General features: G+C 27.9%; 3 protein-coding genes across 3 annotated transcripts; all 3 read right to left on the bottom strand.

The window, feature by feature from the left end:
* Positions 1 to 3,131: 3,131 nt before the first annotated feature.
* LOC130668305 (tubulin beta-1 chain) lies at positions 3,132 to 9,049 on the bottom strand. The gene is made up of 2 exons (XM_057470530.1): positions 8,868 to 9,049; positions 3,132 to 4,827 (listed from the first exon to the last, which is right to left on the bottom strand). Exons 1-2 carry the CDS (start codon positions 8,922 to 8,924, stop codon positions 3,541 to 3,543), a joined length of 1,344 nt encoding a protein of 447 aa, XP_057326513.1. The 5' UTR covers positions 8,925 to 9,049; the 3' UTR covers positions 3,132 to 3,540.
* Positions 9,050 to 15,322: 6,273 nt separating this feature from the next.
* Positions 15,323 to 20,038, bottom strand: LOC130667889 (valacyclovir hydrolase-like). The gene is made up of 5 exons (XM_057469806.1): positions 19,904 to 20,038; positions 19,750 to 19,840; positions 18,279 to 18,599; positions 17,966 to 18,221; positions 15,323 to 17,885 (listed from the first exon to the last, which is right to left on the bottom strand). The coding sequence occupies exons 1-5, from the start codon at positions 20,024 to 20,026 to the stop codon at positions 17,789 to 17,791; spliced, it is 888 nt and encodes a 295-aa protein (XP_057325789.1). The 5' UTR covers positions 20,027 to 20,038; the 3' UTR covers positions 15,323 to 17,788.
* Positions 20,039 to 20,242: 204 nt separating this feature from the next.
* Positions 20,243 to 23,727, bottom strand: LOC130667890 (valacyclovir hydrolase-like). The gene is made up of 5 exons (XM_057469807.1): positions 23,485 to 23,727; positions 23,198 to 23,288; positions 21,639 to 21,959; positions 21,286 to 21,541; positions 20,243 to 20,473 (listed from the first exon to the last, which is right to left on the bottom strand). Exons 1-5 carry the CDS (start codon positions 23,605 to 23,607, stop codon positions 20,383 to 20,385), a joined length of 882 nt encoding a protein of 293 aa, XP_057325790.1. The 5' UTR covers positions 23,608 to 23,727; the 3' UTR covers positions 20,243 to 20,382.
* Positions 23,728 to 24,505: the final 778 nt, after the last annotated feature.

Genomic DNA, 24,505 nt, shown 5'->3' with positions numbered 1-24,505 from the left:
TTAATAAAGAGAAAGACTTTTTTTTTCACAAACTTTATCTGTCAAAAGTCCCGTTTGCTTAAACAAACAAACTTTTTTTACGAAGCTTACTCTTGTTTGATCTGTAGCAATTTTTGAAGTATAAACTTTTTAATTAGTACTGAAAAAATTTATAAGTCATTCTATTTATATATTATAAATTATAATTATAGTGAATTAAAATTAAAAAGAAAAAGATTTAAAAAAAGGACCACCGAGACACGCGATTTTTTGATTGACGGGAAGTAGTCTCGGGTTCAGGTCTTTAATTAATTCAATTGTCTTAAGAGCTCAAAGATTTAAAGGCGTCCTCAGATAGTGTCCCCCACTTTGTTTAAATATTCAATGACTTAACTGTCATAAGGGTATTAAAATTTTATCAATTAATTTAAAATAAATCTGAAAAACGGTTGGTCCTGTAGGCCAACCCGAAATCTTCCCGTTGTTTTCGAGCTCACAAACGTCGATGTTGGTAAAATTTCTGACTGAAAAAACATAGATTTCGCTGAAAAAAATTAATTTTTGTCTGATGATATCTCTAGAACAAATCTACCGATTTTCATGTGCTCTGCGGCAATCAAAAAAGCTTGTTGAGACTTAGATTTGATCTAACCCCTGATTAAACAACTGAATTCGATCGAATTAAACAGAATTGAATTTTAAATTCTATATATTTCAGATAAATTCTGTTAATTCGGTACCTAACTTAAAAAAGAATTCTGTATAATTCGGCAGGAAAACCAAAATTTATCCAAATTGAAACTTATTCAAATAATTCTATTCTGTTTAATTCAAAAATAATTCTTGAATTCTTTTAAATTCTGTCTTACCGAATTTAACAGAATTGAGAAAAATTAAAATTTTTAATTCGGTCGAATTCAGTTGTTTAATCAGGGACATGAAAACAAATCGGTTAAGCGATTTAAGAGTTACGTAACAAAAACTCAAAAAAAAATAATTTATTTTTATCTTTCGTAAAACTTGTAATCTACTCCAGCGATCGACTTCAAAATCTAATCAATACTAAGTCTTATTGAAGCCTTTCGATTGCCGCAAAGCACGTTCAAATCGATTAATTAGTTTTTTAGAACTTTAAAACATCGCGATCTGGTGAAAACTCGATTTTCGAGAACCGGACCGAAACTAATAACTTCTCTTATTTTAGAAAATTTTTAATTTTCATAGCGGGAAGTTAAAAAGTCAAAGCATTAATGAAAAAAAAATAGCATAGTTACAATTTCGCCGAGATATAGATTTTTAAAAAAATTACTCTCAGTCGTTATCAATCAGGAGTTAAAAAGAATTCGGTAAATAAATTTTACCCTACAAAATTTGACGTTTCGAATTATAATATTATATACATAGATCCATACGTACATATATGAACTTTTGAACTGATGGCATTTTTCGGCAAAATAAAACATATTGCAGTAAAATCTTTTGAAAATTGCGATATGAGATCCTCTACAATAGCTATACATTTCTAAAAGGAATATATACCCTGATAGCCACACTCTAAATATAATTGCTTAGCAAGTTCTGCAGTGAAACATTTACGGCTAATTTAACGACAAGTTTCTGGCAAGCCTCGGCTGGACAATTGCGTGCAAGTTGATGCAAATCTACTGCCGTCATCTGAATGTAATTTAACAGAAAATCTTTCCGTCAATTTGAAGTGAAACCTTCAATCAACTTAACTTCATTGTCTGACAGTAACACTTGTAGTCACCCGGGTCAAAATATCTAGCCTCAATCTAGCCTCATCCAACCCAAGTAAGCCTCAATCCAGTCTCACTGGGTAAAAAAAAGCATTTTGAACCTCAAATGATGTTCAAAAAGCCTCAAATGGTGATCAAAGAGCCTCAAATAATACTAATCGAATTTACATTACATAGTCGAGTAGATGTACCTGAAGATCGGAACGTTTTTCACGCAACGAAAATGAAAATAATTTATATAATTTGAATCTAAAGGTGACTTAAGAGGTAGTTGGGGGTGGCCTGGAATTTCCGGTTGACGTGCGAAACATTTCAGAAATCTAGATCCCGTATATTTCCACTTTTCATTCCGTTTTTTTATTTTCGTTTCACGAAAAACGTTCCGATTTTCAAGTACGTGTCGAGTAGTAGGTTCATTTGATGCTCATCGAGGCTTCTTGAGGATCTTTGAGGCTTTTTGAACATCATTTGAGGCTCAAAATGTTTTCTTTACTCAGTGAGGCTAGATATTTTGACCCGGGCAAATTGAATTCAAGTTACAGACAATTTACTGTCAACTTAAAAGCAACTGCTTGCTCTCCAACACTTTCCTTTTAATTGGTTTCAGAATACGGCAATAGCTTGAAGTTAACTTGTGGATAAGGTGCCTATCAGGGTATCTAAAAACAGAATTAATCTTAGAACTTGATATTATGTACTGATGATTGGTTGATGATTGTAGATTATCAAACGACAACTGATAAGCTTTTACATTATTATCAGCCTTACCAACAGCTGATTTTAAATAATAATAAAACTGTTGCCATGATAACCAATTGAGCTCAATTTTACGTAAGCAAATACAATAAAGTATGTACTGTTTGCTGTAAAATTGAGCTCAATTATTATTGGGATGCTTTGCATTCATTACAGCTAATTATTATTAATAAACTAAAATAGTAATAAGTAATCTTAACTTTAAATTTTATTTTAACTCAGTATTTTAGTCTAATAATTTTACCAAAAAAATTAAATAGAAATCATCTTTTTAAAAAATTAAACCCATTAATTAATTCAACTTTGCATTTGCCACAACAACTATTTATTAAATTAAAATAATAATATTTAATTTCAAATTTAAATTTTGTCTAATTCGGTTTTCTAGTCTCATAATTTTATCAAAAAAATCAAGTCAATATTTTTTTTTTTAAATAAAATCCATTAATTAATTTATACTAATTATTTATTTTTCGAGTTAATTATAATCACGATAAATTCGATACAATTAAATTTACCCACGTCAATTTCGTTACAACGCTGGTTTACTTAAATAAAAATGACAAAATACTGGGAGATAAATAAAACATAAATGACAGGAAATGAATATTAATAATAAATGGATAAACACAAACAATATATATATTAATAAAGAGTTGCTTTATTTGATAATAATTTAATAAAAGATGACGCAGGTAACTAACGTTACCTATTAATACACTGCATAGTCACGACTTCTTTTACATCAAGCTTTTGGTGAAAATTAATTTAATTTTTTCATTTATTATTTAATACATATATATAAAGTAAGCAACAAATTAAGACGGAATTATATAAACATAAATGCGTCATATTGTTTAAACTTGGTCGAAAAAAAAAAATTAATCATTGTCCGTACAAAAGAAAAATATATATATAGAAATTATCGAGTAATTGGAGGAAAAATTATAATTATAATAATAATAATAATAATTAAGAAGCGTGTACGTGATAGAACACGTGCATTGAATGTGGATAGGTAAAAAAAAAGACGAGGTAAAATTTAAATTTAGTTTTCGTCAACTTCGCCTTCTTGTTCCTCGTCGAATTCAGCATCCTCGTCAGCGGTAGCCTCCTGGTACTGTTGGTACTCAGACACCAAGTCGTTCATGTTTGATTCAGCCTCAGTGAATTCCATTTCATCCATACCCTCACCAGTGTACCAATGGAGGAAAGCCTTTCTTCTGAACATAGCAGTGAATTGTTCGCTGATACGTTTGAAAAGTTCCTGGATGGCTGTTGAGTTACCAATAAATGTTGCTGACATTTTTAATCCACGTGGTGGAATGTCACAGACTGCAGTCTTAACGTTGTTTGGAATCCATTCAACGAAGTATGAACTGTTCTTGTTTTGAATGTTAAGCATTTGTTCGTCAACTTCCTTCATCGACATACGTCCACGGAAGATTGCGGCAACGGTCAAGTATCTGCCGTGTCGTGGATCGCAAGCAGCCATCATGTTCTTGGCGTCAAACATTTGTTGTGTAAGCTCTGGTACTGAGAGAGCTCTGTACTGTTGGCTACCACGTGATGTAAGTGGTGCAAAACCGGGCATGAAGAAGTGGAGACGTGGGAATGGTACCATGTTGACGGCAAGTTTACGTAAATCGGCATTCAATTGACCTGGGAACCTGAGACAAGTTGTAACACCAGACATGGTAAGTGATACAAGATGGTTCAAGTCACCGTAAGTTGGTGTAGATAATTTTAATGTACGGAAACAGATGTCGTAGAGGGCTTCGTTGTCAATACAGTAGGTCTCGTCGGTGTTCTCGACCAACTGGTGGACTGAGAGAGTTGCGTTGTAGGGCTCGACAACGGTGTCAGATACTTTTGGGGATGGTACGACAGAGTAAGTGTTCATGATTCTGTCGGGGTATTCCTCACGGATCTTAGAGATCAGGAGAGTACCCATACCGGATCCAGTACCACCACCAAGGGAGTGGGTCAGTTGGAATCCTTGAAGGCAGTCGCAGCTTTCGGCCTCCTTGCGTACGACATCGAGAACTGAGTCTACGAGCTCAGCACCTTCGGTGTAGTGACCCTTGGCCCAGTTGTTACCAGCTCCAGACTGTCCGAAGACAAAGTTGTCGGGTCGGAAGATCTGTCCGAATGGTCCGGAACGAACAGAGTCCATGGTACCAGGCTCCAAGTCGACGAGGATGGCGCGTGGTACGTATTTTCCACCGGATGCTTCATTGTAGTAGACGTTGATACGCTCCAATTGAAGATCCGAGTCTCCGTGGTAGGCTCCAGTTGGGTCAATTCCGTGCTCATCGCTGATGATTTCCCAAAACTAAAATAATATACAAAAATTATTAGCATATTTAATAATTATAATTATAATTAAAATTAATAATTTAATCAGTTCAATGACCGTATCTATTGGTTAGCGTGTAATAACTGATGATAAATAATTTAAAATCGCGGATATTAATTAAAATAATTCAGCATCCGACATTATTATTCACCCCAGCAGATAAATATTTCGATGGCTCCGTTGCACCTCGAATCGCTTGACTGCCAATCGAGACTAATTAACACACTATTATACCCAGTACCGTTCGTATAACAACTATTGCTTCATAACATTTCAAGTCCCGGTCAATCTAGTCTCTCAACCATCATCTTACAGCTAAAGCTGGTTGTGCACTCAACCAGCAAGAAATAAAACGCAACGTAATCCGGCAGAGTAACAATACGACCACGGCTGAGCTGAAGAACAAGAACAAGAACAAGAGCCAGTTGTTATAATATAATACACGTTCGGATATGAGAATACGGCTCACCGCCCACGCGGTATTTCCTACGTTCAAAGACCTCGGCGACTAGTCTTTTTTTATTCTCAATCTTCTTCTTCTTCTTTTTCTTCCTTATGTCTCATCATACTTTTAATTTAATGATATTAATTGTAATAAAAAGGTAGGCTGGGATTTAATGACCCAAAATTATATGTGTATTTTTTGTAACTAAAGTCATAATTTGTCTAGGGTTTTTTTTTTATTTTCATACATACACAGAGAAAAAAATTTTATAATTTATGTTCATTTTTACTACAAGAAATTATGCTTTTAAAAATTCCTAATATAATATATTTTTAGGTGTAAAAATTTAAAGATTTTATTCAAAATTATTTTCTTGATCGAAGAAACTCGAATTTATTTCACGATCTTTTGGTCTTTTTTTTTGTAATAATGAAAATGAATGATGATACCAAAGTTAGCAGACGACTAATAATTTTTGGATTCTTTTCAAAATTATAAATTACAAAAAAAAAATATTTTAAAAAATTGCGCTTGTAGTTTTTTTAATTTTCTACATGTGCATATTTTTAGTTTTTTTTTTCTTGTAAATGATTCGTAGCAATAAATTTTCGAAAATCGATAATTGTCTACTACCTTCAGGATAATTGAAGTAGACAATTAACAACTTTCGGATTGTTTTTTTCAACAAATCAATTACAAAAAAAAAAAAAACTAAAAATATGCACATGTAGAAAATTAAAAAAACTACAAGTGTAATTTTTTTTATAATTTATCATTTTGAATGAATTCCGAAAATTGTTAGACGTCAGCTAATTTCAATATCATAAAAAATTTTGAATTTTTCGTCAAAAAAATTCTTCGCGTTAGATATGGAATTAATAACGCAAACATAATGATTCATATCGATTTTCCAAGTCATTTTTTTTCTCAACGTATATGAAAGAAAAAAAATATCGCCTCGTTGCATATGAAAACTCGGCATTCATGATCACCATATAAGAAGAACGTCAACCAAAACCAGCTTTTTCTCTCTCTGACTTTTAAATTCAGCTTTCTGTCTGCCTCTTACTCGGAACTGCCCCCTCACTTCCCACTGGTCGATGTTATGTATTATAAAGCTAAATGACTCACCAATGTCATTACTATATATAGAAATGATCAAAGTTACAACTTACGTACTCTAAATAACGATTTGTCCTTTTTTATACCCGTTTTTATAAATAATATTTTTATTTTCACAAAATACCGGCAATAATTTATTTAAATTCCATTAAATTAAATTTTAATTAATTTATTATTTTTTTAAAATTTATTTCGTAATCGAACCGTATCTAGTAGATACCAAACAAGGCCAGGTTGTTAGCACATTTTTCTTTCGTGTCATTAAGTTTTATTTTATTCTTAAAAACAATATTTTATCGCTTTAAATAGAGCGATATTTAATAAGGACGATATTTAATAATTATCGCTTTAATTACTCATTATTATTATCATTGATTGTTTTATCTTCATTGAGAAAACAAAATTTTTTATAATACTGGTTATCTGACGTTTAATAATTTTTGGATTTTTTTAAAAACGATAAATTATAAAAAAAAAATATTCCAAAAAATTGCACATGTTGTTTTTCAAATTTTCTACATGTGTATTTTTTTTTTGTTTCTATAATCATTTTGTTGAAAAAAAAATCCGAAAGTTTTCAACTTCAGAATCATAAATTTTTTATGATACTGAAGTTTGCTGACATCTAATAAATTTTGACTTTTTTTCAAAGCGATAAATTGAAGAAAATTTATATTTTGAAAAATTGCACCTAGAGATTTTCTAATTTCCTACAAGTGCATTTTTTTTTTTATAATTTAAGTGTTAAAAAAATAATCCGAAAATTATTAATTGCCTGTTAACTTCAGAATCATATTTTTTTAAACTAAAATTTAAATTTAGACTCCAATTTTCTAACAAAATATTTTTTTAAAAAATGAAATAGATAATTAAAATTTATGAAAGGTAAAAATAAGGTAGTTTTTTTTTAACGATATCTAAATTGAACCTTCGGAGAATCATGTAATATATAACGGGCACTAATGGACACGAGCATCTGGCTTACGTCAAGTACTCGACCCTAAAGAGTAAGTGAGAGCCCAAAAAAAAAAGAGAGAACACGAGCAGCTGCTTCATTTAACTGCAATATTAAACTCCCAGTTTATAGAACCCATTATTTCTAAACTAAAAAATAATTACAATAAAAATTACTTATAATATATCCTGAGTTAATTCGTTGTAAAAATAATAAGTGAAACGGTAAATGAAAATTGCTCGGAGGTTGAACTCAGCCGCGATCAATAGCCGGCTACCTGGGTATATAAATATACATATATCTGCAGGCTCGGCAACGAGCGAACAATTTGCTTCGACACAAAATGTAAAGAAAAAAAAATTGTTATTTGCTTTTGCTTTATTTGGGCGCGTCTTGCATTACTGTATCGTAAATCACGTAATCTATTGAGTGTAAGACATAAGACTAGATGTCCTTGGTCTCAAATTTTATGTCCCTGGATGGTCAGATTTATTGCAGTCCAATTATTTTCATTCATAAGAATTTTAATTTACTCATCATCATAATCTTGGATACCATAAAATTTAATGAGTGAAAATAAAGCGGAAAAATTTTTTTCTTTCCTGTAAAAGTATAGAAAATTATTGATCATTTTTTTTTACGAATACCCCGAGGTTACAGCCCAGGTTAGACCACAACTATATAAAATTTATATGAATGTTGGAGTACATTTGTATATATATTTGTGTAGGTGATGAATAGAAAGACAGTAAAATGTATAATGCTTAGAGACAGGAAGAAAGAGAATTGTTGCGCGCGCATCCGCTCAATCCTCTTGCCGCATCAACCGGTCGGTATCCTGCCAGACGCTACATTAAGTCCAATGCCACACCCTGACAATATTTAATTATTTATAAAATACTTATTGTTCTACCCCAGGTACTATTTTCTTAGTACGCATACTTCATACTTGGAAAATTTGAATTTATTTATTCATTTTTTTTTCTTTGAATTTTCAACTGAAATTTACCTACAGGAATTATGGGTAAAATGGAAGTCGGCAACACGAGCGGCCATGCGCAGACGAGGAGACGCTTTCGAGAACACTCTGCGTCCAAATAAAATAAAAACCGTTGAATTTAATGCCGGCCGGTATAATTATGTCGCCATGACAGATCAATATAATATTTTTCCCAATTATATTATTCATTTATTTTATTTCTATTTATTCTGTACCGCAACTAATTATCAGACAAATCAATAATTGATTTATTGATTTCCTGTATAAAAAAATTACTTTATTTTCAGCCGAATAAAATTTAATTTTTGAATTTAAAAATAAAACTCGATGGAATTTTTAGAAAAAGTGCGAAAATAAAAATTTATTCAATTACAGAGTAGTAAAATAAAATGAATGAATAGAAATAGACGCCGCGTTGATGACCGTTACACGGCACACTTCTATGTAAATTAAATATAAAAAATGTATTAAATAAAATAAAATATATAATTTACCTTAGCTCCTATTTGGTTACCACATTGACCAGCTTGGATGTGCACGATTTCCCTCATTTTGAATGATTTTTATAAAATGTCTTGTATGAAATATTAAATAAAGCAATAAAGCTCGTAGCGTAAAACGATTTTCACCAAACTCTGTGTAAGCCCACAAACGAATGCGATGGCCGCGGCGAACGTTACAGATTTTCAAGTCTATCCAGTGAAAGAAAAGTGGGGAAGGCAATTGAGGGTCATCGTCGTCACGGATTCCCATTGGTTTAAATCCATTTTTCCCCATCTGCACACTGATTCTGCGCAATAATTACTCCGCGCATGTCTCAATATCTGCAGTATAATCCAGTGGTACCAACTGCATACTAAATAATAAAAAAAGAAAAAAAAATTTATCATTTTTCCAGACTACATTTACTCTAAATTTTTATATTTTATTATTTATTTTTCGTGCAATGACAAATATTTATTATTTGTTATGTAAATTGTAATTGTTGTTGCAATAAATATTAAGTTTTTTAAATATTTAAAAAATTTTATTTTCCCGCATTTTTTGAAAATATTTATATTTTGTTGTTTTTATGAATTATTTATTAGCTATGAGCTATGGGCTATGGATTATGTTTAATTTATATTATTTTTATTGTTTTAATAATAATTTTAAATTATAAATTATAATTTATTGTGATCGAGACAGCGGAGTTACTCCAAAATTAACGCCTACGTAAAGAGACTGTCTGGAGTTTACTGATGAATACAAATCAACATTTTTAAAGCCATTTATAAAATTATAACAATATAAAAATATATAATAAGAAACTTTGTCATATTTTTAAAAATAAATTTGAATAATTATTCAATTTTACCCAAATAATTTATCTCAAAAATACCTGTAACCACCAACTAGTTCTTAATTATTAGGTAATTAGTAACCACATAGATAACAATAACCAAAAGTAATTACTGGTTGGTGTTGTTATTAATTTTAATCTTAAACTGATAATATGAGTAGTGAGTAATTAATCTTTATAATCTACTGGTCAGTAAACTAATCACTCGTAAAAGTATAAATAAAAAATTTAAATAAAGTAATTGCGGTAATTACTTTTGTTTATTTCTTTTAACTAAAATTTTAAATACAATTTTTCGATCCTTAAATTAATTATGGTGTTGAAGGGAGCCGGCAACTGAAAATTCTATTGTTTTTTATTACCAAGTTGATTATCATGATAAAAATTTTTTTAAAAAATACACAAGAGAATTTTTGAAAATTCTCCACATGGTTTTTTTCAAATTTTTGCCTGTCGATGTTTATTTTGTTTAGTGAAAATAAATAAAAATTTCTAAGTCTGCTACTTTAATCATCATAATTAATTTGACTTTGTAATTATTCGATAATTAATTATTTGTTTATAAATTTAATATTTTGTTTATTTGATATTTTTAAAAATTAAAAAAAAAAATTTATCTTACTGCAGGTATACAGCAGCAAGTTTGGCGAGGAAGAAAGTCGATAACATGAGTCACCACGACTGGTACACACCCTTTTTGAGTACTAACACAAATTTAAATTTATTTAGTTAATTATAAAATAATAAAAAATATATAAATTCAAATCTGACAATTTTATGTACAGAAAAAAAAAATTTATGATCCTGAAACTAACAGACAGTTAGAAATTTTCGAATTTTTTTTTCAAGTCAATTAAAAAAAAAAAACTAAAAATATGCACATGTAGAAAATTTTAAAAACTATAAGTGAAAATTTTTTAAATATTTATTTTTTAAAATTTATCGTTCTTAAAAAAATCCAAAAGTTTTTAGACGTCGGCTAAATTCAGTATCATAAAATATAAACAACAGCAATTGTAACAATAAAAATAAATGATACATGTGTTACAATTGTTGAATAAATAAGATGTCTATTTATTTATAAAAGGCATTTAAATTACATTGAGTTACAAGTTAAATAAATTATTTGTCGAGAAACATGTTATGTTTGTGATGCAGGCATAAAAACATGTTGATGTTTTATATAGACAAGTTACGTATGATATGTGAAACTTCTCAATGTAAAAGTACTTGAAGATTCTTAGTACTTGACTGCTTGACTCCAAATAAGATGAACATTAAATAATTTAAGTAATTGGTTTATTTAATTAATATAATCATTAAACATTAGTCGCAGTCTAAATCTCAATCTCATAATTGCATAGTGTAATACACTGAGAAAAACAAATAACTTTTGTGGAAACAATATTTTTTCGAAAAATAAATTTATATAAATTGTTGCATTATTAATTTCATATATTTACACTACTGCAAAAAAAAAATAAAATCAAAATATCTTGAAATAAACTTGGATTTCTTCAATTAAGAAAAATATCCCGTACGAAAAAAGTATATATCCGGAATATATCCGGGCAAAAATGAATATATGTCTCATATATGAGACTTGTATTAAGATTTGCCCGGATATGTATTTTTTTCGTACGGGATTTTGAATGAAATCTTCAAATTTTTGTATCAAAAATATATTAGATTTAAAATTTTTAATTTCTCGCGGTAAAAATATACAATGATGCGAAAAGATTTTCTCAGTGTATATTAAATTGATGATAGTAAAATTTATTAACCAGGCGTGGTTCTATTACTGACGTAAATTTAACACGACTCGAGACAGTACACGACAATCTCTGGTAGACGTTACCTTGTATGGATCATGAACGAACTTACTGAGACTGTAGAAAAATATACTTGGTACTTGTTTATATTTTTCATACAGACTACATACTATAGACCGTAGATTATTGATTTAAATATTAAATAGCGGACATTGAGAGCCTGCATCAACATCAGTATAAACAACAATATCCGATCTCAGACAGTAAAAGCTTGGAAAATGTATTGGACCACTTAACTTTGAAGTACATGATGTGAGTACATGCTACGGTGATGACGTTAAACGTCAGGTCATCAGTTGTAACGGGATTAATATAAAAAATATGAAAAAAAAGTATTACACTATACTGCTCTATAAATAGAACTCTAATGAATACTTTCATTAAAGTTCATTTAATTAAACGGTAAAAAATATTTTGTGCAAAAAGTTTTATTTTTACTATGGTGTATACATATATGCATATATATTCATATGGTTCTTACGCAATATATTAATATCAAGAGTAATGTAAATAATAGACTGATGACACGCTCGATTTAACGTCTCTCATGTTCATTGTCCTTCATTTCGTCACTTGATTGCACGTATATGAAGCTGCTGCCATCAAAAGCTAAGAATGACATCACATTTACTTTTGATCTCAATTGTTGTGGTTCTTAATCTTAATACTTGCAATTTTATGGTCCTAAAGTTACCAGACAATTAACAATTTTTTATTTTTTTTATCAATTTAATTAAAAACATATGCGTCTGTAGAAAATTTAAAAAACTACAGGTGCAATTTTTTAAAATACATTTTTTTTTTAAATCAAAAAATTATTAGACGGCTAATTTCGGTATCATGAAATTTTAGCTTCAAATTATCAATAAAAACAAATTTAAAATTTTGTTGTTTAAAAACTATTTCAAAATATGTTTTGTCTAAAAATATTGACTAAATATTTTATGTAAAAATACAGGAATGAGTCATACATTTTTTTATCTTTTTTTACGTAAATTCTTTTTTTAATGGCGTGTGCGCAGGACATTGAGGGGAATTTCTAGGACTTTAAGCTCGTTCAATCGAAGCATGTTCGTGTGAGTAACCCAGTGTTTTTACATGTGTTGACACCGTTGTATTGATTATGTCTAGAATGTCAAAACACTAGAAAAAATAATAGATAAAGTTTAATATCAAAATATTTATTTATCTGTATCTGTATCTGTAATTAAATAAATTTAAAATATATATAAATGTCTAGTATATAATAATAGTATGTAGGATTATAATGAGGTCAATTTTTAGTCCCGCTTTCTCGTTATGTACCGAGAGTCTCAAGTACTCGATATCGTATTGAAATAACGTCCAGCGATCCAAGTTACCGTACAAGGTATCGTCCTCTCGGTCGCGAAAATACTGCGGTAATGAAGGTGATATCGTCATGTAAAACTTAAGATATTTTTTTTTTATATATATGTATATATACTAGTGTATTATTTAAAGTCTTACGTATATAAAAATTTTTATAAAATATAAATAGAATGTAATGTAAGAGTTTGAATGAAAAAAGGATTGAGAATGAAGGTGTGTTACTATACAGTCTACTCATATTGTATATATGAGTCATCATTCATCATATTTATATCTTCCTTATTTTAAAAATATATATTTATAAATTAATTTTTTTTTAATCATGAAAATCTCAATAGAAAATAAATTTGCTCTGAAAATTTTATCCAAAAAATTTGTTATGAAATTTCGTCATTAATATTATTGATATATATATATATATATATATATATATATATATATATATATATATATATATATATATATTAGAGTGTCTCAAAAAATCGACTTTTTTTTTTTTTCTTGAAGAACATTGAAAAATCGACAGAGTATCTCTAGACAAAGACCCTGTTAAAATATGAGACCTTAATATTAATATTTAATGGTGGCGATTCACGATTTTCTATTTTCCATTTAAATAACATGGGAAAAAAAAAAATTTAATTTTGGAATTTTATACCTCGGCGATGGCTTATTGAACAGATAAGTTCAAGATATATTTTTGTAGGGAATTGAACGCTCTACAAAAAAAGTCTCTTATCATTTTTTGATAAATCCATCTGTTCAAAAGTTATTGGAGCTCGAAGTCAAGTTAGAGTAAATTTCGAGATCTTTTTACTTTTCCGGCGAAACTATCGGACTTATCATAAAATGTCATGAGATCTTTTTTGTAGACAACTTTATTTCCTACAAATTATCATTAATAAATTTTTTTCAAATTCTGCATTTTTTTCTAGTTGTTTCCATTTTAATGCCAAGCTCTTAAAATCGATCAGAACACTACTTTTTTAGAAGATTGGCATTAAAATGGAAATAACTAGAAAAAAATGCAGAATTTGAAAAAAATTTATCAATGATAATTTGTAGGAAATAAAATTGTCTTCAAAAAAGATCTCATGACATTTTATGATAAGTCCGATAGTTTCGCCGGAAAAGTAAAAAGATCTCGAAATTTACTCTAACTTGACTTCGAGCTCCAATAACTTTTAAACAAATGGATTTATCAAAAAATGATAAAAGACTTTTTTTGTAGAGCGTTCAATTCCCTACAAAAATATATCTTGAACTTATCTGTTCAATGAGCCATCGCCGAGGTATAAAATTCCAAAATTAAATTTTTTTTTTCCCATGTTATTTAAATGGAAAATAGAAAATCGTGAATCGCCACCATTAAATATTAATATTAAGGTCTCATATTTTAACAGGGTCTTTGTCTAGAGATACTCTGTCGATTTTTCAATGTTCTTCAAGAAAAAAAAAAAAGTCGATTTTTTGAGACACTCTAATATATATAGTAAAAAACAGTTATATCAATAAAAATATAAACATTTTATTTGAAATAAGTATTACGGGAAATAATAATCAAATGGAGTCAAAGGTCAGGATGATAAAAACATATGTGAGGATTTAGTGGTGGTTTTAAAAGTCTTGGTATTTATTATATTCGTAACTGGACCCTGTACTGCCGGTTTTTAAATCTCGACATATATAATACTGCAGAAAAAAATAAATAAATATATAAAGTTAAGAGAGAGGGAATGGAAGAGATCAGTATGAATCGAGGCGAGAAACACGCTGACCATATTTGGAAACTCTGTCCATATACAAACACTTTTAAATGTTTTTTATTTAAGTATTTTTTTTTTTTTATAAATTTTCCTTTCTTTTATTTAATTGCTAATTTACTGGTGTATAGAGCAATTAAATTATTTTTAAAAGCAAATAAAAATTATATATTTTTATCATCAAAAAGGGCGTAACGCCCAAAGACTAAAGGATTTCCACGCATGTCACCTACGCCTCGCGGAAGTTTCCTTTCACATTGATCGTATCTTTTATTCAAATATTATGAATAAATATATATATATATATATAATTATTTATATATTTAATAAACATTCGATATTTGAATATTATAAAATAAACAACTGGAATAGACATCGAAAAGTTCATTTTTATATTTATAACTGATGTCACTTGAGTTTATTGATTTATATATTATACAAGGTTTATATATATATATATGTATTTGTAGATAATAAGGCCTTGATGTATACTAATGTATAATGATATATACCCACATAAGTATTAAGTCATCATTAATTAATTAAAATGTTCAATTAAAAAATTTTAATTTATTTGAATGTTTTTATTGAATTTATTTACAAATTTTTGTAATTAATAATAATAATTAATTATTGCATAATGATAGATATTTATATATCTATAAATTTTGTATAAGGAAATAAATTTGGGATTCAACCTCACTTGACATAAAAGGAGTGATCACAAGTAGCACAAAATCCACTTTCTACTGCATCAGACAACGCATTGAATTTCTCAGCATTTATTTACAATTTTAAAAAAGTAATTGAAATTTTTATTTTTAAACCTTTCAGTGCGCGAATAAAATATTTTTTAAAATTAATAATATTGGATTATGTTGAGTAAGTAAAAGTAATTTTTATAAATTACTATTGGAAATGAATTTTATGCATTGAAGGATATCGGCAATTGAATCGATTTTTCTGGTCACCCAACCCTGTCTTGGGCTCATTGAACGCAAATTCATTCTACCGCATCGTCGAGGTTTTTTGTGAGCATTTTATGAGTACTCACACAGTTCGAGAATTGAGGCAACGATTTAATTAACAGTATTTCTATAAATTTGAGTGAATAAAAAATAGTTATTTGAGTAGGAGTAAAATGTGGAATAAGATTTTTAAATAAAAAACTTTACGGAGTAAAAATAAACGGAAGGGTGTGACTTGTATCTGAGTACTTTAGTATTATGACTTATAAAATGCAATGAAGCATTCACAAGTATAAAGTTTTTGCAGGTATAATATATATCATTAGTCTGTTTAAGTTAAGGTGCTTTTGCTATTACTATTATTAAAATTTAAAAAATTCTACTGCTTTATTGTCATGAATAACTTTAAATACTAGTCCGTAATTTAGAAAAATCTTTTTTCTTAATATTTTTCAAGAACGAAAAATTAGTAGAAATAAAACGCCTAAGTAACGGTCTATATATTTGTTTTATTTTTTATTTTCTTATATTTTTTAATTCTTAAAAAACTAGCCGACGTCAAACGACGCATCGACGTTCTAATTAGCAAATTGTCTCTGCATTTCAGAAAAACCTTTATTTATGCGAAAAAAAAGTAATTAAAATGGTTTTTTATCTAAAATCAATTCCATATCTAATATATGTATAATATTTTTATCTAGGTTACTCAAATAATATTTTTTCTGGCTATTAGTATCTGAAAATTGATGTACCTGAAGATCGGAACATTTTTTGCGGCATGAAAATAAAAAAACAAAATGAAAAGTAAAAAATCTACTGAATCTAGATTTCTGAAATGTTTCGCTAGGCACTAGTATGTTAGCCGAAAATTGTAGCCACCCCCAATTACCATTCACGTCACCCTTAAGCAGTAGAATTTCATAAATTTTTTCATTTTAGTTGCGCGAAAAACGTTCCGATCTTCAGGAACATGAAAATTGCACAAACCACCGACTAATTAATATTAAGTTAGACAATTTGCTAATTAGAACGTCGACATTTAAATTTCATTAACAAATACGTGGTTTATAATTTAATTATCTTTTTTTTAGTTAATTCTAGTTCATATTATCAGTGAATAATTTATTTAAATAATATCAGGACAGTGATATTGCTGTCGTGATAATAACAAAAAATTTTTCACAATAAAATGATTTTTACAAAAATACTTTATAGTTACATTATTTGTTTAAAGTACACGGAAAGAAAATTATGGGAAGTTTTGCTATGCATTATGGGAATGGTTCCCATAATGGTATGGAAATAGTACCTATACTATTATAGGGATCGTTCCTATAATTTATGGGAATAGCTCCCATGATAGTATGAGAATAGTTCCCATACCATTATGGGAACCATTCCCATAATGGTATGGGAATAGATCCTATACCAATATGGGAACCATTCCCATAATATTATGGGAACTATTCCCATAATGGTGTGGGAACTATTCCTATAATTTTATGGGAACTATTCCCATAATGGTGTGGGAACTATTCCCATTATGTTATGGGAACCACTCCAATAATATCATAAAAATTTTTTTTTTTGCAAAACAGTGTAGAAATTTCCCGAATAATATGGAGAGATCCAAATGAAGCTTCTTCGACGCTAAATTTGTTAAAAAAAATTTTTTTGTTAAAAATTTTAATATTTTTGCTAAATATGGATTTTTGTCTCAATGTTTGAATTTTTGTTTCTATACTTAATCAAATTTCTGTGTATTGTAAAAGTGATTGCCACACTTTTCTTTAAATTAATTTTTTCATGATAGTATGGGAACCATTCCCATAATATTATATGAATGGTTTCTATAATGGTATGGGAACTATTTCTATAATATTATGGGAATAGTTCCTATATATTATAGGAATGATTCCCATAATATTATAGAAAGTATTCCTATAAATTGTAGGAACCATTCCTATAATTAGAGGAACCATTCTCATAACGTTACGGGTATCATTTCCATAATTATAGGAACTATTCCTATAATTATGGGAACTGCTCCCATAATTTATGGTTGTAATTCCTATGATGATATAGGAAAAAATTTCACAAAATTATGGGAACAGTTTCCATAATTTTCTTTCCGTGTAATAGATTATTTTTAAAAATGTTTCAGTTTTCTTCTAATAAAAATTCTGTCACTGCATTATTGAATTCGTCAGGAAATCTCAGATGAACATTGTGCCCTCCTTCTTCGAATATTTTTACTCTAAAATATAACAATAAATTATTTACAATAATCAAGATAAAAAATTAAAATATATATATCAAAAAAATAAATATACATGCCTTGAATTACGAATACTACTGTTTAGGATGGCAGCTTGATTTGGAAAGACAACAATATCTTTATTACCGTGTACAATTAATGTAGGACATTTAACTTTGGTGGCTTCCGCTCGAGCAATATCACCTTTTTTATGTTCAAAAATTTCATTCATTAAGTCCGCCCATGAGTTCCACATTTTATGCAATTTCTCTTCACCATAAATAGCAACTAAAGGTCCTTTCATTTTGTCAGACCATTTACTTATATCTCTCATACCTTTAAATATTTAAATTATAGAATAATATTTTTTAATACTAAATAAATAATATTTACTTTTGTAAGTATCCATTTCTTTAGAAGATAAATGTGTACCACAACTTATAACAACGAGTTTATCAACACAGTGAGGATAATTAGCAGCAAAATGTATCGCAGTAACGCCACCGCCACTCCAACCTACAAGAGAAAATTTTTGGATGCCCAAAGTATTCATTAATTCATAAGCATATTCAGCATCACGTGCAAAACAATCCGCTGAAAAATCTCTCTCCGGCGGACGAGATTTTCCATAACCCGGTGGATCCCACCCGACAACTGTGAATTTCATTTTATCCAAGCCTTCAATTTGTGGTTTGAAGTCTGTCCATATACTTCCTAAATATTAATTTATCAAAATAAGTTTTTAAACAAAATTATTTTTCTTGTGGTTCAAAAGCTGGACTTAAGTATAAAAAAAATTATCCCCAAAGAGCAGCTTAAAATCTCAATCCTACTAAGAGCTCAACGAGTTTTCATTTTTTCATTTGAATTGCATGTAACAATTTTTTTTTGTTTTTTAAAATAAAAGTATTGAAAAAATTTTTTTTCGAAAATCGAAGTATGTAATCTTGTAGGAAATTAAATTCTCTACAAAAACGTTGCTGAGTGTTTTCTTCCTACAACTAACAGAAGAAAAGTTATGAAGCTTTAAACTATAATAAGTAGTATAACTTCATATTTTTATTATAAAAAGCAGTTTTTTGACAGAAATTCATCTTAATTTGAAACTGATGTATTTTGAAAAAAAAAAATTGTAATTCTTAAAAAAGAAAATTTTACTTTCGAAATTTATACAATGTAAAAAATCGGAAGTGAATTTGAAGTGATTACGGATTTTATTTAAATCCGAATTCTCTCCGTCACTTGGAGTTCCGAAGTTTTCAAAAAGATCACTCCGAATACGGAGTAAATAGGGAGTTTATTTTTCCAGCGAAGTGATTTGGATTTTACTCCACTTTAAATCGGAGTTTTAATATTAAAATAAACTTCCGTTCGTTATTGAATTTCACTCCGAGGAGATTAAATAAAAAAACAGTCGTCCGCTCCGCATTCACTCCAAATTTAGCCCGCCTTCACTCCGAAAATTTTTTACAGTGTACAGAAAATAACTAAGCATAATATGCAGTGTACCGTTTATTAAATATGCAGGCAACAAAATCCGGACATCTTTAAAACTGTTTTTCAATTCACTATTGTTTAAAGCTTCATAACTTTTTTTCTATAAGTTGTACGAAGAAAACACCTAAGAATTTTTTGGTAGAAAATTAAATTTCCTACAAGACTACGTGCTTCGATTTTTTTTTCACATGTAATATAAATGGGAAAATGAACATTCATTGAGCTCTTAGTAGGATTGAGATTTCGAGCTGCTCTTTTGTGAGGATTTTTTTTATACCTAACTAATTTTTAATGCCATCAGACTTGAAAAAAAAGAAATGGTTTTTTGAAACACCCTAATAAAATATACATATATAAATATAATTACCTAATGTACTTGTGAATAAAAAGACAGTATGTTTTCCAGTACCAGTTTTAACATAATTAATATCAACACCTTTTACATTTATTTTCTTTTCCTAAAAATTGTTAATTAATTACAAAATTTATATATTTTTAAAAAATTTTTTTTTATAAATTACCTCGAATGTATTATTACTAGTAGATAATTTTCGTGTACCAAAATGAATCCTTTTAAAATTAATTGTTTGATGTAAACCAGTAGCATTGTTTGTAAAAAATTTTGCTAATGTTTTGAGTAACATTATTGCTGCCTTTCTTATTTCAAACTTTTAAAATGTACAGCGGTAATATAAGTTTTAAAATATAATATAATATTAGCGCATAATCAAATGTCGAGGCCATTGAATTATTTATTTAAAGATAATCTTTATCTCATTAAATTTGATTTTCAAATCAATGTTATCTATATGTTATATTAATTATGCATGTAACTTTAAATAGAGCAAATAATTAAAAATATTAAATCATTTATTTTTAATTCTTATTGTTGGTTTGAACTTAATAAATTTTAACATAAACAGATGATATAAAAGTTTAAACAAAATTTCACATGATTATCACGTTTTGTTCCAATCAAAAACAAAAATATTTTTTATTTTTATTCTAATAAAAATTCAGTTATTAATTTGTTGAATTCGTCAGGATATCTTAGATGAAGATTGTGGGCGCCTTTTTCAAAAATCTCGACTCTAAAAAATAAAAAAAAATCTTTTAGTTCAAATGTAATTAATTATGAAGGGCATTTTCAGACAGTGCCTCCTCCCCCCCTCAATTTTTAAAAATTTGCAATGATTTTTAACTGACATAACCGTAGTGAAATTTTATTAATTAATTTAAAAAAAATTAAAACCTTAATTGAAAAAAGGACAATTTTGCCGAGATATGAAATTAAAAAAAATTACTTAGTTCTTATCAGTAAGGAGTTAATTGAAATTTTTTGAATAAATTTTAGCCTACAAAATTTGGAAATTCGAATTATAAAATTGACATGGAAATTTTACTGAAATTTATTTTCCAAATTTTGTTTACCTCCCAATCGATGTCAACTGTAAGTAATTTTTTTTAAATCTATATCTCAACGAAATTTCAACTACGAAGGACATTCTCAGGCGGTACCCGCCACTTTTTTAAAAATTTTCGATGAGTCAATTGTCTTAAGCGTTTTAAAATTTTTCAATTAATTAACAAAAATTAAATTTAAAAAATAAATTTCAGTAAAAACTTCATGCCAATTTTTAAATTCGAATTTTCAAATTTCGTAGGCTAAAGTTTATTTTCCAAATTTCGTTTACCTCCTAATTGATAACAACTATAACTAATTTTTAAAAAATTCTATATCTCTGCGAAATTGTCCTTTTTTCAATTAAAGGTTTTAATTTTTTTTTAATTAATTGATAAAATTTTGATATGCTTCTGACAGTCGTCATTGAAAATTTTCAAAAAGTGGAAGCACTGTCTGAGAAAAACTTTGGTGGGTAAAAAAATTGATAAAAATACAAACCTTGAGTTAGGAATATTATTTTTCAAATAAACAGGATGTGATTGATCAACTAATACATCTTTTTTGCCCTGCACAATTAATGTAGGACATTTAACTTTAGAAACATGATTCTTACAAAGATCTCCACCATGATCTTTGAAAATTTTACTCATTGCGTCAACCCAATCAGACCAAGTTTTTCTCAAATACTCTTCTCCATAAATTGCAATCAAAGGCGCTCTCATTTTTTCGGACCACGTATCTATATTTTTATTGCCTATAAAAATATTCAATGCTCATTTCATTACTTGGAATAATGATTTATCATTTTTTTATTTGTAATGTAATTATTCAAATAAAAATAATCGACGTACTTTCATATATTTTAATTTCATGAGGCAGAATGAAAGCATTAGATCCTTGTACGACCATTTTTTGTATGCTCTGTGGATTATTTGCAGCAAGAATAATAGAAGTAATTCCACCGTCGCTCCAACCAACAAGAGAAAATTTTTCGAAGCCCAACATCTTCATTAAATTATGGGCGTATTTAGCGTCACGCTCGAAAAAATTGTCTGAGAATACTCTGTCTGGCGGACGAGACTTTCCATAACCCGGTGGATCCCATGCTACTATTGTAAATTTTGTCTTATCTAGACCTTCAATTTGTGGCTTGAAATCCGTCCATATAGTTCCTATAAATTATATTTATTTATTTATACATAAATAAATTAATAAAATTATTATAAGAAGTTATTAATTATAATTTTTATAGTTCAAATTTCTCTATCAAAGGGCAACTGTATCAAAAAATTTGTTATTCCGAGACGTATTTATTTTTAAAAAATCATTTTTAAATGACATTTTGTCAATATAAATCACTGTATGAATTCAAATCTTTGTAACGAGATAAAATCCTTTAGTGTATAAAAAAAAATGTTGAAAATTTTCTGTATAAAGACTCGTGTAAAAAAAAATCATTGACTAAAGGTTGAAAAAATGTTTACTATTGTAAACTTCAAAACGTGATACAACGAAATTTTTTTGAATATTTTTTAAACTTTTGAAATTTCAAGGGGAAAACCAACGGTCGACTAAATATAAAAAAAAAATGTTCAGTAATAGTTGAAAATCAACTTTTTCTGAACATATTTTGCATGGAAAACAATGATAACTTTTAGAGCTTTAAATAGAGTCAAAAAAAAGTTCATTTATAAAATTAAGTCAATTGCTTTTTTTTTCCCCAAGTATCACAGAGACAACTTTAAGATGTCATGAAAATGTCATTTAAAAGGGCATGACAAATTTTTTTTTTTATCTCAAAGCCAAATTTTTTTTATATAAATAAGACATACAGATTTTGGTTTTAGGAGTCATAGGAAATTTGTCTTTTTTTTCTGTTCGAAAAAAGTCATTTTAATTAAAAAATCATTTAGATGACTTATTTGTACTTTAATTTTTGTCGTCTCTTATGTCAAATCTTTTAAGCAGATATTTTTTTGGTGATATAAATTTTTGATCATTTTGTCAACATTTTGGTGTCATCGATACGTCAAAAAACAGCCTCAAATCTTGTATCTTAAAGATGCGACAAAATCAAGTCTGCTAAATGAGTTCATATTTCCAGAAGTTTAAAAGTCATTTAAAAAGAGATCGTCATTGTGTCACATTTTGAAGTTTAGTTTTATTTATGTTTAATTAATAAAAATTTAAAATATTAAATTGAAGTTTTTAAAAATATGGTTCAAAATAATTAAGATAAAATTTAAAAGAACGTTTAAAAAAATTACTAAATTGACTAGTGTTTTGAGTTTGAAATTATTTAAAATTTAAAAATTTCTTATCAGAGTAAAAATATTCTGAATAGTATTTTAGTTCCAGTTATAAAATAAAAAAAATTTGAATTCGAATTTGAATTTGAATTAGAAATTACCAACAGCACCAGGCAATAAAAGAATTGGATGATTTCCTGTTCCAGTTTTGAGATAATTAATATCCACACCATCTACATTTATTTTTTTTTCCTAAAAATAAATAAATATTAAAATAATTATATTTATTACTCTGATAATTTAATTAGCGAGAGTAAATATACGATTAAAGAAATGAAATTAAATGCACCGTAAATATGAAAAGTATTTAATTTCATACCTTTCATATTATGTAATATATCATAGAGACAGTTATATATCCTATATATATACAAAACACACTATGTACCTGGAGTATAGTGGACGTGATCGATAAATTTCGAACAGCTGCAATGTTTTTTGCACTGAAATTCAATCTAGATAAATTTAATAGTGACTTACACGTAGAAATTTTATAAAATTTATTCAACATCTTTTACTTTTTTTTTGTAGTCAATCACTGATATTTTTATTTTAAATCATTAATTTTATTTGCATATGTATATAAACTGAGCTCATATCTTTTTAATGCTATCAAGTTGCTGGCCATGAGCAGTGAGGTCAATTTTTTATATTAAAAAAAAAGTAATCACTACTATTACAACTCAATTTTTTTGTAATTAATATAAAATGATAACACTAAAAATAGAAGGCGCATGTTAGAAGACAACAATTTTTTTTTCTAACGAATAAATTACAAAAAAAAAAAAAAAAACTAAAAATATACACATGTAAAAAATTAGAAAAACTATAGGTGCAATTTTTTGAAATTTTTTTATAATTTATCGCTTCTAAAAAAATTCGAAAATCATTAAATGCTGGTTAATTATAAGTGTGAATCTATCAGACATCAGACGAATTTAAAATTATAAATAAATAGTAAAATTAATTATAAAATTTTATTTTATTAATTATTTACTCTATTTATTAATAATTTTAAATTTGTCTGATGTTTGCTACATTCATACTCACGGCTAATTTGGGTAACACGCATAATTATTGTTTTTATAAATAAATTACGCACTATCAGAAAAAATAATTTTAAATCATCTAAACTTTAAGTTTTGGAAAATCAATCATATCGATGTTGTAATTAGCAAATTATCTAACTCCATTTCAGAAAATCCTCTATTTATGCGAAAAAAAAGTAATTTAAAAATTTTTTTTTCATCCAAAAATCAATTCCATATCTAGCATATGTATAATATTTGTGTCTAGGTTACTCAAATAATATTTTTTCTGACTATTACTATCCGAAAATTGCACAGAATCACCTACTAAAAAATATTGAGTTAGACAATTTGCTAATTAGAACGTCGATATGCATTTTA

The sequence above is a fragment of the Microplitis mediator genome, chromosome 5 (genome assembly GCF_029852145.1).
Source record: "Microplitis mediator isolate UGA2020A chromosome 5, iyMicMedi2.1, whole genome shotgun sequence".
NCBI lineage: Eukaryota > Metazoa > Arthropoda > Insecta > Hymenoptera > Braconidae > Microplitis > Microplitis mediator.
Note: the sequence above shows the minus strand (reverse complement) of the source record. Positions and strands in the feature narration are given on the sequence as shown.

What these genes read in the sequence shown, in the direction of transcription:
- LOC130668305 (XM_057470530.1), bottom strand. Translation starts at nt 8,924, where the DNA reads ATGAGGGAAATCGTGCACATCCAAGCTGGTCAATGTGGTAACCAAATA. An exon ending in GTAACCAAATAGGAGCTAAG is followed by an intron (nt 4,828 to 8,867) that starts GTAAATTATATA and finishes ATATTATTTTAG; the next exon opens with TTTTGGGAAATCATCAGCGA.
- LOC130667889 (XM_057469806.1), bottom strand. Translation starts at nt 20,026, where the DNA reads ATGTTACTCAAAACATTAGCAAAATTTTTTACAAACAATGCTACTGGT. An exon ending in CTAGTAATAATACATTCGAG is followed by an intron (nt 19,841 to 19,903) that starts GTAATTTATAAA and finishes AACAATTTTTAG; the next exon opens with GAAAAGAAAATAAATGTAAA. An exon ending in TTTATTCACAAGTACATTAG is followed by an intron (nt 18,600 to 19,749) that starts GTAATTATATTT and finishes ATTAATATTTAG; the next exon opens with GAAGTATATGGACAGACTTC.
- LOC130667890 (XM_057469807.1), bottom strand. Translation starts at nt 23,607, where the DNA reads ATGTTGAATAAATTTTATAAAATTTCTACGTGTAAGTCACTATTAAAT. An exon ending in TTTATTGCCTGGTGCTGTTG is followed by an intron (nt 21,960 to 23,197) that starts GTAATTTCTAAT and finishes TATAATTTATAG; the next exon opens with GAACTATATGGACGGATTTC. An exon ending in TGAAATTAAAATATATGAAA is followed by an intron (nt 21,542 to 21,638) that starts GTACGTCGATTA and finishes ATATTTTTATAG; the next exon opens with GCAATAAAAATATAGATACG.